At 42.3% G+C, this 14487-nt stretch overlaps 2 protein-coding genes across 5 annotated transcripts in view; one reads left to right on the forward strand and one right to left on the reverse strand.

Moving 5' to 3' along the window:
- The window catches only part of LOC124056899 (solute carrier family 41 member 1-like), a 17446-nt gene continuing 2959 nt past the window's right edge, over positions 1-14487 (forward strand). For 2 of the 4 annotated variants that reach the window (XR_006843029.1, XR_006843028.1), the window contains exons 1-10: positions 1-349; positions 4714-4821; positions 5138-5209; positions 6077-6221; positions 6348-6494; positions 6869-7013; positions 7188-7267; positions 9476-9610; positions 10194-10342; positions 10463-10776. Coding sequence is in view for 2 of the 4 variants with exons in the window: in XM_046384836.1 (XP_046240792.1) it covers positions 47-349; positions 4714-4821; positions 5138-5209; positions 6077-6221; positions 6348-6494; positions 6869-7013; positions 7188-7267; positions 9476-9610; positions 10194-10342; positions 10463-10642 (1464 nt within the window). In the remaining 2 variants the exon portion in view is untranslated. Of the gene's footprint in view, positions 3227-4713; positions 4822-5137; positions 5210-6076; positions 6222-6347; positions 6495-6868; positions 7014-7187; positions 7268-9475; positions 9611-10193; positions 10343-10462; positions 11447-14487 lie in introns of those variants that run through there. The other 2 variants (XM_046384836.1, XM_046384837.1) reach the window with 2 other exon arrangements.
- Positions 11796-14487, reverse strand: part of si:ch211-236h17.3 (carbohydrate sulfotransferase 11) — a 17972-nt gene continuing 15280 nt past the window's right edge. The window contains exon 3 of the mRNA XM_046384838.1: positions 11796-14473. Within this exon, the coding sequence (XP_046240794.1) occupies positions 13628-14473 (846 nt within the window). The 3' untranslated portion in view covers positions 11796-13627. The remainder of the gene's footprint in view (positions 14474-14487) is intronic.

Consider the following 14487-nt stretch of genomic DNA (forward strand, 5'->3'; position numbering starts at 1 on the left):
CCCAGCACATAATACTAAAATTGGATTTGTACCCAATATCAGGCCTATGGACATGACCATGAAGGTGGACGGGACAGGGCAGGTTGACAGGCTGAAAGACAAACAGTGTTGGGACCTTCTAGTTGGCTGCACTTTAGTTCGAATGAGAACAGAAAGTTTGCAGCCGTGCAGACCAGACTTGAGTTTGAGCTCCAGCAGTTGTCTTGACAAGATGGAGGAGGAGGAGAAGAAGAAGCTCCACATTTCCTCCAGAGAGTCTTCCAGGGTGATCTACCTCCAGGTGCTTCCTTCGTACCTGCTGGCCGGGATGGGCATGGTGACGGCCGGCATGCTGCTGGACCTCGTGCAGGTCAGTGACACCAGCACAGATCTTGTGTAGTCTGGACTACAGGAGGACAGGATCAAGATTGTCTGCACCAAAAATCAAATTCAAAGGCAAAAACATGGCAGTTTTAGAATTGATTTATCACATTTATCTGAGAGAATTTGGGAAGTGATGCAGGACTCATTGTTAGATTTTCTAATAGTCCAACTAAGAAAGAGACCTTAACAGGAAAATGATCAGATAATTATTCCACCTGGACTGCAGACACCATATGTGTCCACCCGTGTCTTCATCTCTCTGACTCTTGATGTCTCTCCATGTCTCTTTGAGGTGAATGGACTGAGCTGTGAGCTGCTGCTCGTGGTGGTGGTGGTGGTGTTGTGGGTTTGGATGTCAAAGTGACCTAATGAGGCTACAAAGTGACCTTGCCCCATGAGAACAAATAAAGCCTCCAAAGTCCACAATGAATTTAGTAGTGGTATGAAACTAGGTGTAGGTTGAAATAAATAAAACACATAGTAGGATTAAACCTGGCTCTAGTTGTTAATTTAGGCACACTGAATAGAAACACGTGATTAACTTGTCATGGAAATCATTCATCTTGTATCAGATTATAAATTTCTTATTGATCGCTAAATGCAAAGGACTTGAATCAAAAGGCAGCTTCCGCTTCCTTGTTTGTCATGTTTTAATTCACCACTCGCTTACAGGAGAGCTGCAGTGAATCATCACAAACACTCAGACACGTTGACAGAAGCAGTACCTGCTGCCTGCCTTTGGACAGAAGTCAGTATGAGTCCATGACAAGTAATGATACATTCAGGGATTAGAAAAAGCTATTAGAGTTGCCTCGGGAGTAGAGCCTGAGGTGGTCTGAGTTCAGATTTTTTCCCAGTTCTTTTATTCCCACCGAGTGATTTGATTTCATTATTATGCATGTATTCAGGCAGCACGAACCTCCAGGAAACAATCTTTAACAGCTGTTGCTTCACAAGGCAAATTACAACGTGAAGTCAGAAGGGGGAGCTGCAGAGAGTAGAGAACCCATCCCAAGCCATGTCTCAAGGACACTTTCCAGCTGAGTCACTGCCTGTGTGTGTGTGTGTGTGTGGACATTGTCTGTACAGGCGTGTGTTCCTCCCATGTGGTGTGAACAAAGAAGCAACGAGAGGTCAAAGACTAGAAGGCAAGACAAAGTACCAGAACATGTTTTGTTTCTGTCTTTCTTTTGCACTTAAATAGCAGTTCAGGTTTACGTCCAGGCTGTTGATTTTCATCTGACCTTTGCAAATGTTTATGTAACGGAAGAGCAAATTACACAACGAAGACAGGAAAGACAGAAACAGACAAGTGAGTGATGTAATGAACCCTGACGGACTGAAAAAAGTCCAGGGGATGACAGCTGGTGGCAGCCTGTGTGTTTCCTCCAATCAAAGAGGGTAATCTGTGCCCTCCAGGCGGCAGCAGCAGCAGCAGCAGCAGCAGCAGCGCCACGTGTTGGTGACAGGTACAGCACCTGCTGCTGCTCAGAGTGCGTCACCCACTTACAGTGAGGACATCGAAGAGCAGGGAAAGGAGGCGCTATGAACGAGGGGGAGAGCACAGCTGCGGCATCCTCTGAGCTGCTCTGAAAAGAAACCAAGAGGAAGAGGAACGCTGAAGAAAGAAGAGTCCCAATACACTCTGATCACCTTGTTTTAACACAGACGTCTGCAGCGTCACCCCCCCAACACACACACACAGTCACAGACACTGTCCTCCGTCTTGTCCCTCCCTCCTCCACCGCAGAACGCTGTCACGACTCATCTGTCCGTCTGGAGTAGAGAGGATCCCTGGCAGTTATACAGCAGTCGCCGTGACTCTTCAGAACAAGCCTCCAACATCACACTGTCCATCAGTGTCCACAGCTCACAGCCTGGACGGACATCAAAATGAGGAAGGGGCTCCAGAGCTGTCAAGCTCACACAGGGCAGCAGCACAGCAGTGAGGAGAAAGAGAAAGAGGTTTGGAGGGACAAGGAGTGGCAGCACAGGAGGGCTGAGAAGAAACTGCTGGCCTTCTGGATGTCCTTGTCCCACAGGACCTGGACCTTCTTCAGGCCCCGCGAGAGACCGGGCTTCCAGCGCTCTGCCTCAGCTGCCCGGCTGCTGAAGAGTGAGGCGTGAAGGGGAGGAAGTGTGCGCGCGCGTGTGTGTGTGTGTGTGTGTGTGTGTGTGTGGCTGTAGCGAGTGCTTGTGTGTAGAAGTCTGTCAGTAGCAGAGTGTCATAAGAGGCCTCACAGACCTGCGGTCAAGTGGACTCGTGTATGTGTGTGTACATGTCGTAATATGTGTGCACTCCATTCAAGTGGATGAAAGCAGCCTCCTCCACCTAGTCCACCATTTGCAGAAGTACTTTGTGTTGCTGCCTGACCAGTGCTGGGGTGACAGGTGAAGGGCAAAACGAGCAAAACAAGAATCCCTCTGTTGCAGATTTGTTTTTTTTGTTGTTTTTTTTTTTTTGTGCAACTACTTGAAGGAAAAGAAAGAGGACGAAGTAAAGACAGGTTCTGTTCCCTGAGTTGAAATGGATCAATAGGATCGTCTCACATCAGCCTGACAGATTGAACTCAAAGTTCGGAAGCTGATTTTTTTTTTGTGGTGCAGAAGAGCTACCCCTCCCTACTCCAGTGCTTCCCGGGCAGGGATGGGTTAACAGGGATCAACCATGGTGGTGACCCATCTGGCTCTGGAGCTGCGCTTCCAGGGGAAGAAACTAAGGGGCTTCTCGTGCAAAGTCACCCGCTCAGCCCACGGCTTCCTGCCAGAGAGTTCGTGGCTCATCGGATTCCAGGTCCTGCTGCCGTATTTGGTGTCTGGCCTGGGCATGGTGGCCGCTGGGATAGTCATGGATGTGGTGCAAGTACGACAGTGCTCCAGAATGTGTCTGTGCATGTCAGATTTCATGACTTTACTGATATGATTTTGTTAGAATAGCTATGGCAGATCCTTGCAAACAATACAAAAAGCAGAATTAATCACCATGCTTGATACATATGAATTACATGCCCGATATCTGGCCTTGTCATATACACAGACTACTTAGCTGATCCTGTTCTTGTACAGACAACAGAGCATACAGGACACAGTGAGGCAGAACGCAGCATCAGAAACTAGCATCAGATAGAAAAGGTCGCCCTAACAGCTCTCTTCCTGTTTAACTTTAATATCTCGCCAGCATGCTGCATCCTGACACAACTGAAACTCTAAATTATGCAGCAAGTTGGCCAGCCACTGTTTGAAGCATAAAGAGCTGACAAGATCAGGTTTCATTTAAGATGCATGGAAATATGAACTCTTATCAAAATCTTTGGTCAAACAGTTTGGATGGTCTAAATTCAGCACAGAATGTGAGAGATGATAAGAAATGTCACTGGTCATCTGGAGCATGTACTACTGTAAAAATACCATCCACCATTTCCAGTGTAATAGCATAAATTATATCTTAAAGCCCCTGTTATTCTTTCCCAATAACAAAATAGTCATGACTGAATAAGCAACAAGTTAAATATTTGTAAAAACAAACAGGTGTTAAGAATTTAACCAACAAAAACCTGGCTATTCTTCAGGACTGTGTGGGTGTGTTTTGATCGAAAATGTTGGGCAGATATGATTCAGTGCTGGAAGCTCAAGCAAATTACCAGTCATTATGCTGTGATTCAAATGTTGCTAAATTTGTATTGGCGGAGGGAAGAATGAATGTTTCGCCCACTTCAAACTAGTGACACAAATCTGCAGTCAGAAAAATCTCTTGTGCACGAAGCTGCTTTAACTTTGGAAGAATTTTCTATGTTCAGAATTGGTTGAGAAAACTGGTTTTCACAGCCTTGCAGAGCCTGGCTTGAATCCAGCTTCGTGGGACTTTATATTGAATTTGAACTTCTTGTTGTTGTTGTCTGGCCATCCTATTGCTTCATTTGACTCTCACTGCCCTTGTAGCACTACAGATTAAACGCTCTAAAAATCAACTGGACACTCAGCACCAAAAGACAGGCACAGTTAAAGACTACCTGTTGAATGTAGGGGAGAATTTAGCAGCTAAAGAGGGACAAATAAGGGGATATTTACCCCAGGAGCTGGTGGAGACCAAAAATAGAGCTGAAAGAGAGTGAATATTGTACTTACCTGCAAATTGTTTGCTAATGAGGTATTATATGTGAGTCTTATGTATACCTTGTTTCTCCTTCCCTCAAATGACCAAAACATCATTACTGCCAGTTTAAAGAAGTAGTACAATGCAAGATTAATGTCTGGTTAAAAGTTTTCCTTGCAATATTGTTTCACTGTGATCTATTTGAGAAGTATGTTTGGAGCAGAGGTTGCATTAAGGATGACTGTGGTGTTTTTCAGCACTGGGAGGTGTTTAAGGAGATCTCAGAGGTGTTTATCTTGGTGCCAGCCCTGGTGGGGCTGAAGGGGAATCTGGAGATGACATTGGCATCCAGACTGTCAACAGCAGTGAGTGGAAACACACTCACACACATACAAAACACAGACACACACACACATACGCAGAAAGAGATTATTGTCATTTTAAGCACACAAACTCTCTTAATATTGGATTAATTGCAAAAGCTGGTGCCAACTTCCCATACAACTTGGGTAATTGTGTGCGTACGTAGCAGGTATTAGCACTTTCCATGTACTTCTAAGATTGCGATTCATCCTGAAAAATGTGCTGCTACCAAATCAACCAACTTCTGACAATTTAAAAGCGATTCTGAAAACTGTGTGACGGAGAAACGTGATGATGTGAACCCATTTCCTTCCACAGGCCAACACAGGGCAGATGGATGACGCTCAGCAGCAGTGGAGGATGGTTTCCTGTAATTTAGCTCTCATTCAGGTGACTCACTGCTTCTCCGCACACTCTTGATCGTTACACACCCCATCACTTTGATCCATCTGTGCAGGAAAAATGGTGGCTCCCTGAATGATGACTTCTGCAGTCTCCATGTGGGGTCCCAGATTCACTCACTTCTACATGGCAGAGCCCAGAAGTGTTCAGTATTAAAGAATATGTGTGGAAGATGTATGAAACAATGTGTGAAATAATTTAAGAAAGTATTAAAACAGTTTTATAAGATCAAAAGCCACAAAAAGTTTATTTCAGAATGTCACCTCTAATGACAGTGAGATCAGTGGTCTTCTCTTTAGTGATCTATTGGTCGAGAAAACAACATAAAATTTTCAGACAAAACAGCAATAAACATGAAACAGAAGATATACACAATATAGTATTATTAAAAATGCCTGCAAACGACAAATACAGTCTGATTCATTCACCATTGTACAATAAGAGTTGAAAAATCAAGCAGAGAGACTGGATCCTTCAGCCTTCTTTTGGAAAGCTGTTTTCCTACCTCTCAGATGATCCATGCACTTTGGAAAAGAGAGTAAAACCATGTCTTGTGATCTCAAATTATAACTACAGAGGCCAAGCCTACACATGATCAGAGATGGCTACCAAGCGAGTACAACGATGAGTGAGACCTTTACAGTTTGTAACACATCTCAAAGCACTGTGATGTACGGTGTCCAACATGCAGGCAATATGCAGATGCATTCATGCAACTTCTTTCCGTGAGAAGTGACAATATCCAATGTGCTCTGGCTTCCTCCTTACATTTGTATTTGGGTGGATAAACAGGAAGATGTGGATATATAAGTACTTAATAATAAATAATAAAACCTCACATCCATCTTTCTCCAGGTGCAGGCCACAGTTGTGGGCTTTCTGGCAGCAGTTGCAGCAGTGGTTCTCGGCGGTCTGACAAGGGGGAGAGTGGATGTCACCCAGGCTGCTGTCATGTGTGCCAGCAGCGTCACCACTGCTTTCATCGCTGCACTGTCTCTAGGTCAGACAAAGACAGAAACTCTTCCACAGGAAGAAATGACAGAGAATGGAGGAGATACACAGAATACAGTAAAGCTTAGCGTGTTGTTTAATGTTTAAATCAAGTCTTCATCTCGTCTTTTATCAGGTCTGGTGATGGTAGCAGTGATTATTGGATCCAGGAAAGTGGGCATTAACCCAGATAATGTGGCCACACCCATCGCCGCCAGCCTTGGGGACCTCATCACTCTGTCTCTGCTTGCTGGGGTCAGCAGCTTCTATTTCTGTTACAGAGGTCAGAGGTCACACATTACATCGAGAAAGCCAAATGAATCACTTTCAATAGACTGTTTGTCTAAAGCTGTGACATGTCTGGAAACCTAATTCGACTGAGTTTCTGTGATACGACAGGGTTTTTAAAGCAGATTTAACTACTTGAGGTAAAATGTTTCAGCCACAAGAGGGCAGTGTAAACCACCTTTGATTCCAGACAGCAGCAGTAAATCGCTACATCTTAAACGTCTTCCTGTTGTCTTTCATCATTTCTGTCATGGTCAGAATTTCTTATTTTGTCCCCCTCTTAAAAACATCTATTCAAACATCAATTTTATGTTATTTGAAGAGTGTAATTAAATACTTTGATGAATCATGTGCTGTGTTGATCTCCAGACTTGTGGTACCTTCCTGTTGTGGTGTGTGGCTTCTTCCTGCTCCTTATCCCATTGTGGGTCATTATTGCCCGTCGCTCTCTGCCAATCAGAGAGGTCCTAAAGTCTGGCTGGCATCCTGTTATTTTGGCCATGTCCATCAGTAGGTGAGCCGATCTGTGACACTATCTCTACCAGAGGGCCCAAAAACTTGATCACTTTGCCTGCCCATCACAAGTGCTTTGAAATGTTGAAATATGTGTCTGCTTCTTGTAAGTAAATCAACAAAGTTTAAGGTTCTAATTTTCAGACACGCATACTGTTTGTCGTCTTCTTCCCAGTATTGGCGGTCTGATTCTGAATAAGACGGTGAGCAATCCGAACTATGAAGGTATGGCAGTGTTCACTCCAGTCATCAATGGTGAGTGAACTCCTCAGACATACTGGTAAAACTTTAACATCATATTCAACATCTACAAGGAGCACATAAAAAGCAGTATATATGCATGTGCAAATCACTAGGGCTGTAAAGATGTCCTTTATAACCAACAGTTAAAAAAAGAGAAAATCTCCATGTCCACTTAATAGATTTTTACCCAATCTTCCATCCGAAGCCCATCAGTGGTCGTGAATATTTCTATCTGAAGTGAACCCACTGAATTAGAGCAGTTTGAGTAGCACACATCTGAACACAAGGTCCACTCTGCATAATGAGTACTTCTGCTTTTGATATTTAAAGTCTGTTTTTATTAAGGGATTTATGTACTTTGCTTTAATACAATTCTGAATGCAGGATGTTTACTTGTAACAAAGTATTTTTACAAAGCAATATGACTACTTTTTACTTAAACGTAACACACACAACACAACACACGTAACACAAGTTCTTCTTTCACCACTGAGTTTAAGTAGGGCTGCATTGCTTAAAGCATCAGTTGATCCTTTCACTGACAGGATCCTCAGTTTAGAGGCCTCAAGTGATGAAGTTCTGAATATAACTTTGATTATTTTTGTCTAAAATAGATATTGTTGTGGATATAATACCCTTAATTGAAGCTGACACAATTTTTGTTATTTCTTCCTTGTGACATGTTTTCCTGAGGGTTAAGCAGAGCTCAGCTTTGAACTTATGGTGTTTTAACAGTACCAGTCTTTGAAGAATGGCATTTAAGCTTCATAATTAGCTTCATTATTATCAGTTATGAAACCTCATGCCAACTGATGTCATGTGGAAATTGTTGGAGCCTGCAGACGCCCAGCGGCTAATCCCATTATTATTTAAAAAGGGCCTCAAACTTGAGCCATTAATCAGTCATGGAGTATTAAAGTGCTGCTGAAGTCGAGCAGTCTCCTCCCTGTCAAAGGAACCTCAGAGAGGCGTATACGGCCAGATCTTCTCTGACTCTGAAGTTTGTTTCCCAGAAAGCAGCATACTAAGTAGAGGGGGATGACAATGGTCTTTACATAAACCACAAGCCTGCTCAGAATGCCAACTATGCATTCACTGACTCCTATTTGTGCACCATCTCTGCCAGCTTCAGTGCTACCAAAGACTCCTGGTACAGGAAGTGCATTTGCATTCCAATTCAGCACTCGCCTCTCCTGGCCTGCTGACCATAAACCGGTGGTGGAGGTGAAGTTTTCAGATCTTCTGCTTAAGGAAAAGTAGAAATACCACAGTGTCAAAACAATCCATTACAAATAGTCCCAAAGTCCAGAATTCATATTAAATAGTAAAAGTACACAGTGTTAAAGCAGCAAAATGTACTTCAAGTATCAGAAGGAAAAGTACTCATTATGCAAATGGGTTCCTTAAGTATATCATACAAAATATTATAGACTTATATTGTAAACTGTATATTATACAGCTAATTGTACATTAGCTAAAGAATACATGTAGGAGCATTTTAATGTTGCTCATCCTCCTGAGACCAGTTATACACACACTCAAGACCATAGTCCTGCATCTTATCATATAAATGTAGTATATGTTATTTATGTAAAATCTTAAATCAGCAAATGAAATTCTAAAGTAAACCACAAGTGCCTCAAATCTTTACTTAAGTACAGTGCTTAAAATTAGTTACATTCAACCGCTGCCAGAAACACTCTTCCTGTTTTGTATAAATGATCCATGTGCTTCAAAGCTCTGCAAGCCGGGGGGTTTTGTTCCGCTTCCCTCAGTCTGAGGGGAGGACAGTGTTTCAATGAATATGGCACAACCACCAAATTGCCTTTTCCAAGCCGTCTGAATACAAAGTCCCACTGGACTCCGTGAGTTGGAATACCTGCTGAATAGATTTCTAGCACAATTACTGTTTGGATAGTGACTCATATTTCCATCAGTGTTTATGCTCATATTCTGCAGTGACCGCTAAGCCTCCGGCATGGATGCAAATGATGAGAGAACAATGATTAAACAACTGGTGCAGTTTGTATATGATTATGCTTTGAGACTTTCACATAGGTAAATATTAAAAGATGTGGTACAAGAGAAAAATAGATGATTTTATGGATATGAAAGACATAATTAAAGTTCTCGAATGTTTTTTTCTGATGTTTTCTGATTTTTTTTTTTAATTAAATGTTTTATTAGGGATCAACACTACACTTTTTCATGTCCACGCAGGTGTAGGAGGAAATCTGGTGGCCATCCAGGCCAGCAGGATGTCCACTTACCTCCACTGCTGGAGTGTCCCTGGAGCTCTCCCACTTAAAATGAAAGACAACTGTCCCAGACCCTGTGCTACCTTCTGCTCCTCAGGTCAGACACAGAAAAAAATAACTAACTAAATAAAATACATTAATGAAAAGAGCGGTATACAGGTGTAACACTCGATCACACTGTATAAACGATAAGTGCGCATGCACCAACACATGTACAGCTTGTTACAGATGTAAAGAATTTCCCCTCGGGGATGAATACAGGAATTGTAATTCTGATAAGTCAAACATGTGACAGTATCATTATTCAGTGTTTCTTTATTAATCAAACAAATAACTGCAGTACATTTACTTATTGCCCTGCAGAAAACTTCAGCAAACTGTACAACAGACAGATAAAGTTAACAACTATAGTCTAGCTGGTGAGTAATACAGTGAAGAATTTAACTGCTCAAGGATCAGACACAGCACTTCATTTAAGGAGTCCATGGACACCAAACCTTTGAAACAAACATTTGAAAATAAAAGCACTCATGATTTAAAATGTAACCTACATATGTACCTAAACAGAATCCAGCATACAGAAAAACATGTCAAGACTCAAAGAAAAACACAAACATCTTCTGAAGTTAAAATGGACACACTACACACGCTGTATTAGTACTCATTCTGTCTTTCACCAGATGTGAACTCCAAATCAGCCAGAGTCCTGGTTGTCCTTGTAGTCCCAGGTCACCTCCTCTTCCTGTACACCATTCACCTCCTGCAGGGAGGCCATACTGCCATGACACCCACCTTCATCATCTTCTACCTGTCTGCAGCTCTGCTTCAGGTGAGATAAACCAATGAAAGTTTTGGGAACTCTTCTCTAAAATAGGGTTTTGTGAGTCTTTGTTTTACACCAACATGAGATATCCTCTTTTGAAATGTTGCTGCTACTGTCATTATCCAGGTGGTGATTTTGCTTTACGTGGCCAGCCTGATGGTGCAGTGGCTGTGGCGAAGGGGACTGGATCCAGACAACTTCTCCATCCCCTACCTCACAGCTCTGGGTGACCTGCTGGGAACTGGCTTCTTGGCTCTGAGCTTCAGACTGATCCTGATGGTCAGTTCTGCTGGGACTGGAGTTTGACACAGACATGTGGTCCTGACTCCTCTACACACTGAATGTCCTGCTCTCTATATGCAAGTGGCTGAAACATAGCGCAAAGTTCACTGATTTAAGGAGTGAGGAAGTGAAGAGGAAAGGATGAAAGAACACAGGAGGTAAGTATAACATTATATTTGTGCCTCAACACTGTGTGTGTGCAATGAGAAAGGAAAATATTTGTCTGCAAGCACAAATTTTATTTTGAAGACAAATTATGATGAAAATAGAGTAGTAGATTCTTAGGGCATCTGGACTTCTTAGTAGTAAGAATTTACTACTCAGAGCATGACCTGGATGACTGAGAACCCATCAAATCTGTTCTGTGCACAGTGGTGATTGCATGTGTCGTTGCAATAATGAAATTGCATAGCAATAACCTCTCACTCATTTGCTCTCAAATTCCCTGCTCTGTTTCAAACCCTCTGAACATCTTCTCAGTCAACAACTTCAGCATTCTCTGATGAAGTTTGCCAACCTGACATAATGTTACTGTATGTCCAGGCAGAAGGAAAAGCCAGTTTTAGATGCCCAAAGTGTCCGTGTATTCACCTAGAACAGCACAAACTGACTGTCAAACTGTCTGTGCGAGTTGTTACAATACATTCACATGTATCCTGACACTTTATGTTTCAGTTTCTGGTGAGTTCAGTCAGAGCCTGAGTTGAAAATACAGTCAGCATGGCAGTCGCTTGCTAGCTTACAGCTAAGGTGGAGTTGGTAGTCTGCACCGACTGCTTGGAACAAATTAACTCAAATCATCTTTTTCTATCTGAACACACCATCAAAATTTAAAAAAAAAACTGGAGCAGGTGATTTCTGTTTGGCTGTTTTTAACTCTAACTTAATTGCTAGAAGAGTTATTGGCTATGAAAGTAGGGGACCACCAGGAAAAAAGAATATGTGGGGAGAACACAGCTTCACAAAAGTAGTTTTGTGATTACACACGGTGGCTGGTTTAATATATGTAATTCTGCTTTATGTTACTCTCAACCTAGTGGTTATTAGCAGGTGGATAGTTTCCAAATAAACAGTAGCTAAGCTAACTAAGCCAGCTGGCGAACTTGTTCCTTTAAAAAAAAAAAAACAGTAAATGTTTTAACTCAATAGCACAAGTTTCTGTAAAAACAGACTGGAGTGTAATATTTATTTAGTTAGGAAACTTCTATTAGCAACCTTATGTCAGTGCGTAGCCGACTAGCTCACTTCTGAATTGTTTATCAGGAGGTGTAAAACCAGGTGGCAGATTACCACATGCTTGAATAGATGCTGTGATACCAAACATGCACAGAGCACAGAATAGATTTGTTTGCACAAATTATATTGATTGTATGATCATAATTTATCCACAATATGATAACTTTCTCTGCTCAAAATATCCCTTTGTGCTCAAGATTGAGGCACACATATAACACAAAAATAAGACCTTGCACAAATGTAAGTTGAGACAAGCTGGCTCAAAATAGAATAAGATGAGAAAATTGTGAACATATGTTTGATTTCCATAGTCGCCAGCTCACTGTGATCAATAGTTGCACACTGTTCCCTGGAGCTCCATGTCTCAGTACTGCCTGGCTTGGCACTGTAGATACAACATCCATCTAAAATGGATGAAAGTGGGAATACTGTAGAACTACTGTGTTGTTAACTGTTGACACATCTGTACACCTATCGTCAGCTCTTAAATGTTAGATGGCAAATTATTGTATGAAGGCAATAATGACATATAACTGAGTGCAAATATATATTAAGATAATCAGATGCTGCACTGTCAGAATGAATGTTAGATTTTATCATGTTTATGTAGATTTGTGCCTTTTAAACCGTGATAAGCCTTTAGTTTTCGGATGTTCACCTATGAATTCTGAGTCTAGTGTTGCCAAAATTTGATTGGACATTTTATTTATTTTTTTCGTGCAACACAGTGCCACCGAATAAAGCCTGTTGTACTTAACCGTCTCTATGTGTTCCAGGTATTGACAACACATATATATCGTAGTGGGCAAATTATTTAGTATGGATCTCTCGGTATGCGGCCTTTCAGTTCTTTGATATGCACTTTTTTTATGCTTGTCTTGATGATCTGAAAATAACATCTGAAGCTGGCAATAATCCTATTTTTCACAATGACATCAAGCTTGACTGGACTTTGTAGTGCTCTTACATTTGTAAAAACCTACAGGTGACATCGTTGCAGTCATCATTTATCATTGAAATAAAAGACTGACATCTGAGTCATGACTGCTGTATTCTGAAGGAAAGCAGTTTATCAAGTATCAGGCGTATTGAAACATTAATAACTCCAGGATTGAAACCAAGGAAATTCTTGCTGAAATTTATTTATTTGAAAATTGTGAGAGAAATTACATAACTATTTTGGTTTCTCTGACTTTGTGGAGTCAAAAATTAACATAATAAATTAAGACAACATCATAGTTACACAAAAATCTCTTCCTACAGCACAGAAATAAACACAGTCACAGTTAAAAAAAAATGTTGCCATTGTCTGCAGGGGTGAAAAGGCACATGTTTGACATTCACTGTCAAAATAAGAATTTAACACTTATACGGCTGCATCTTGTACAGATTATATTTGTTGTGCAAAAACACTTTTGAAACAGCAGACAAAAACTGAAATTAAACCAAAATTTCAATGGCATTTCACATATTCAAAAACACTAAAGTAAAATAACATTTACTTTTCTCAAGGCAATTTAATGCAACTTTCATCTTGGGATGAAATGACCTTGACCATTTGTATTTGTGTGCACAAGTTCTTCAGCCTGATGTTCCGTTTGTAAGAAAGAATTATTTTATTGTGGAGCTCTAACCATGATACGTGTTCGACGGAGTTTGCGGTGTCTGTATAAGGCCTACAAAGAGAGAGATGCCTCAGAAACAAACTTCTTTTTCAAGCGTCCAAACTCCACAAGTTCAAGTTCGAGTCCGTGGATGAGCGACGTCCCGGCCTCATCTAAACTTGAGGTAGGCTGGCATTGAGTAGTTGAAGAGCAGGAAGTCCATTCGATAGAGGTTGTACAGCTTCTTTTGGTAGAAGGGACTGATGTTTTGGAAGAACTGGGCCGCCATGTCTCCTGTAGTCCTGGTGCTTTTGGACGAGGTGGGGAAGCTCACTTGGTCCTCCACCCCGGCCAGCTGTAGCACGTAGCGGGAGTCCTGCTCCAGCGTCTCGTATTTACCCACCACATCGTAGTGAATAAGGCAGGGGTGGCACAGCGAGTGGACCCGCTCCCAGTGCTCGTTGAAGGGCTCTTCTCGCTGGGTGGCCGGGTCCACGAGGTAATACACAAACTCTTCAAAGGAGACGTCGTTTCCTCTCTCCAGTGCTTCCGGCTGTGGGTCCAGTCTGTGCCTTTGCACTATCTTTGTGCCGTATCGTTTGTGAAAAGCTGTGTTGTAGCTCCGTGTAAATTTGTTGCGGTACGCAGACACCAGCCGCTCGAAGGGCTCGCGTACGAAGACAAACTTCAGGTAGGAGCGCAGACGCTGGTTAATCTGCGAGGTGGAGTATTCTGACAGAGTGCGGAGGTTTCCGGGGACATGGGCCTCGTTGGCAGGGATAGCCAGTGGGTCTCGGAGGGACCCAGCGACACCTGTGAGAACCATGAGCACACGCTTCCAGTTGGTGCATGCCACTTTGGGCACATAGCAGTACAGCAAGCCGTGCTGGTCGTCCACGATAACGTGCTTCAGGTCCTCAGGGATGAGGACTCTGCGTTTGCGGGTGTAGGAGCGACAGGCTTCTTCTAATACCTCCCGTCTGCTCTGGTGGATTGCCTGTACTGGTGACTCAACCTACAGGGAAAATG

This window comes from Scatophagus argus, chromosome 3 (assembly GCF_020382885.2).
Source record: "Scatophagus argus isolate fScaArg1 chromosome 3, fScaArg1.pri, whole genome shotgun sequence".
Lineage (NCBI taxonomy): Eukaryota > Metazoa > Chordata > Actinopteri > Scatophagidae > Scatophagus > Scatophagus argus.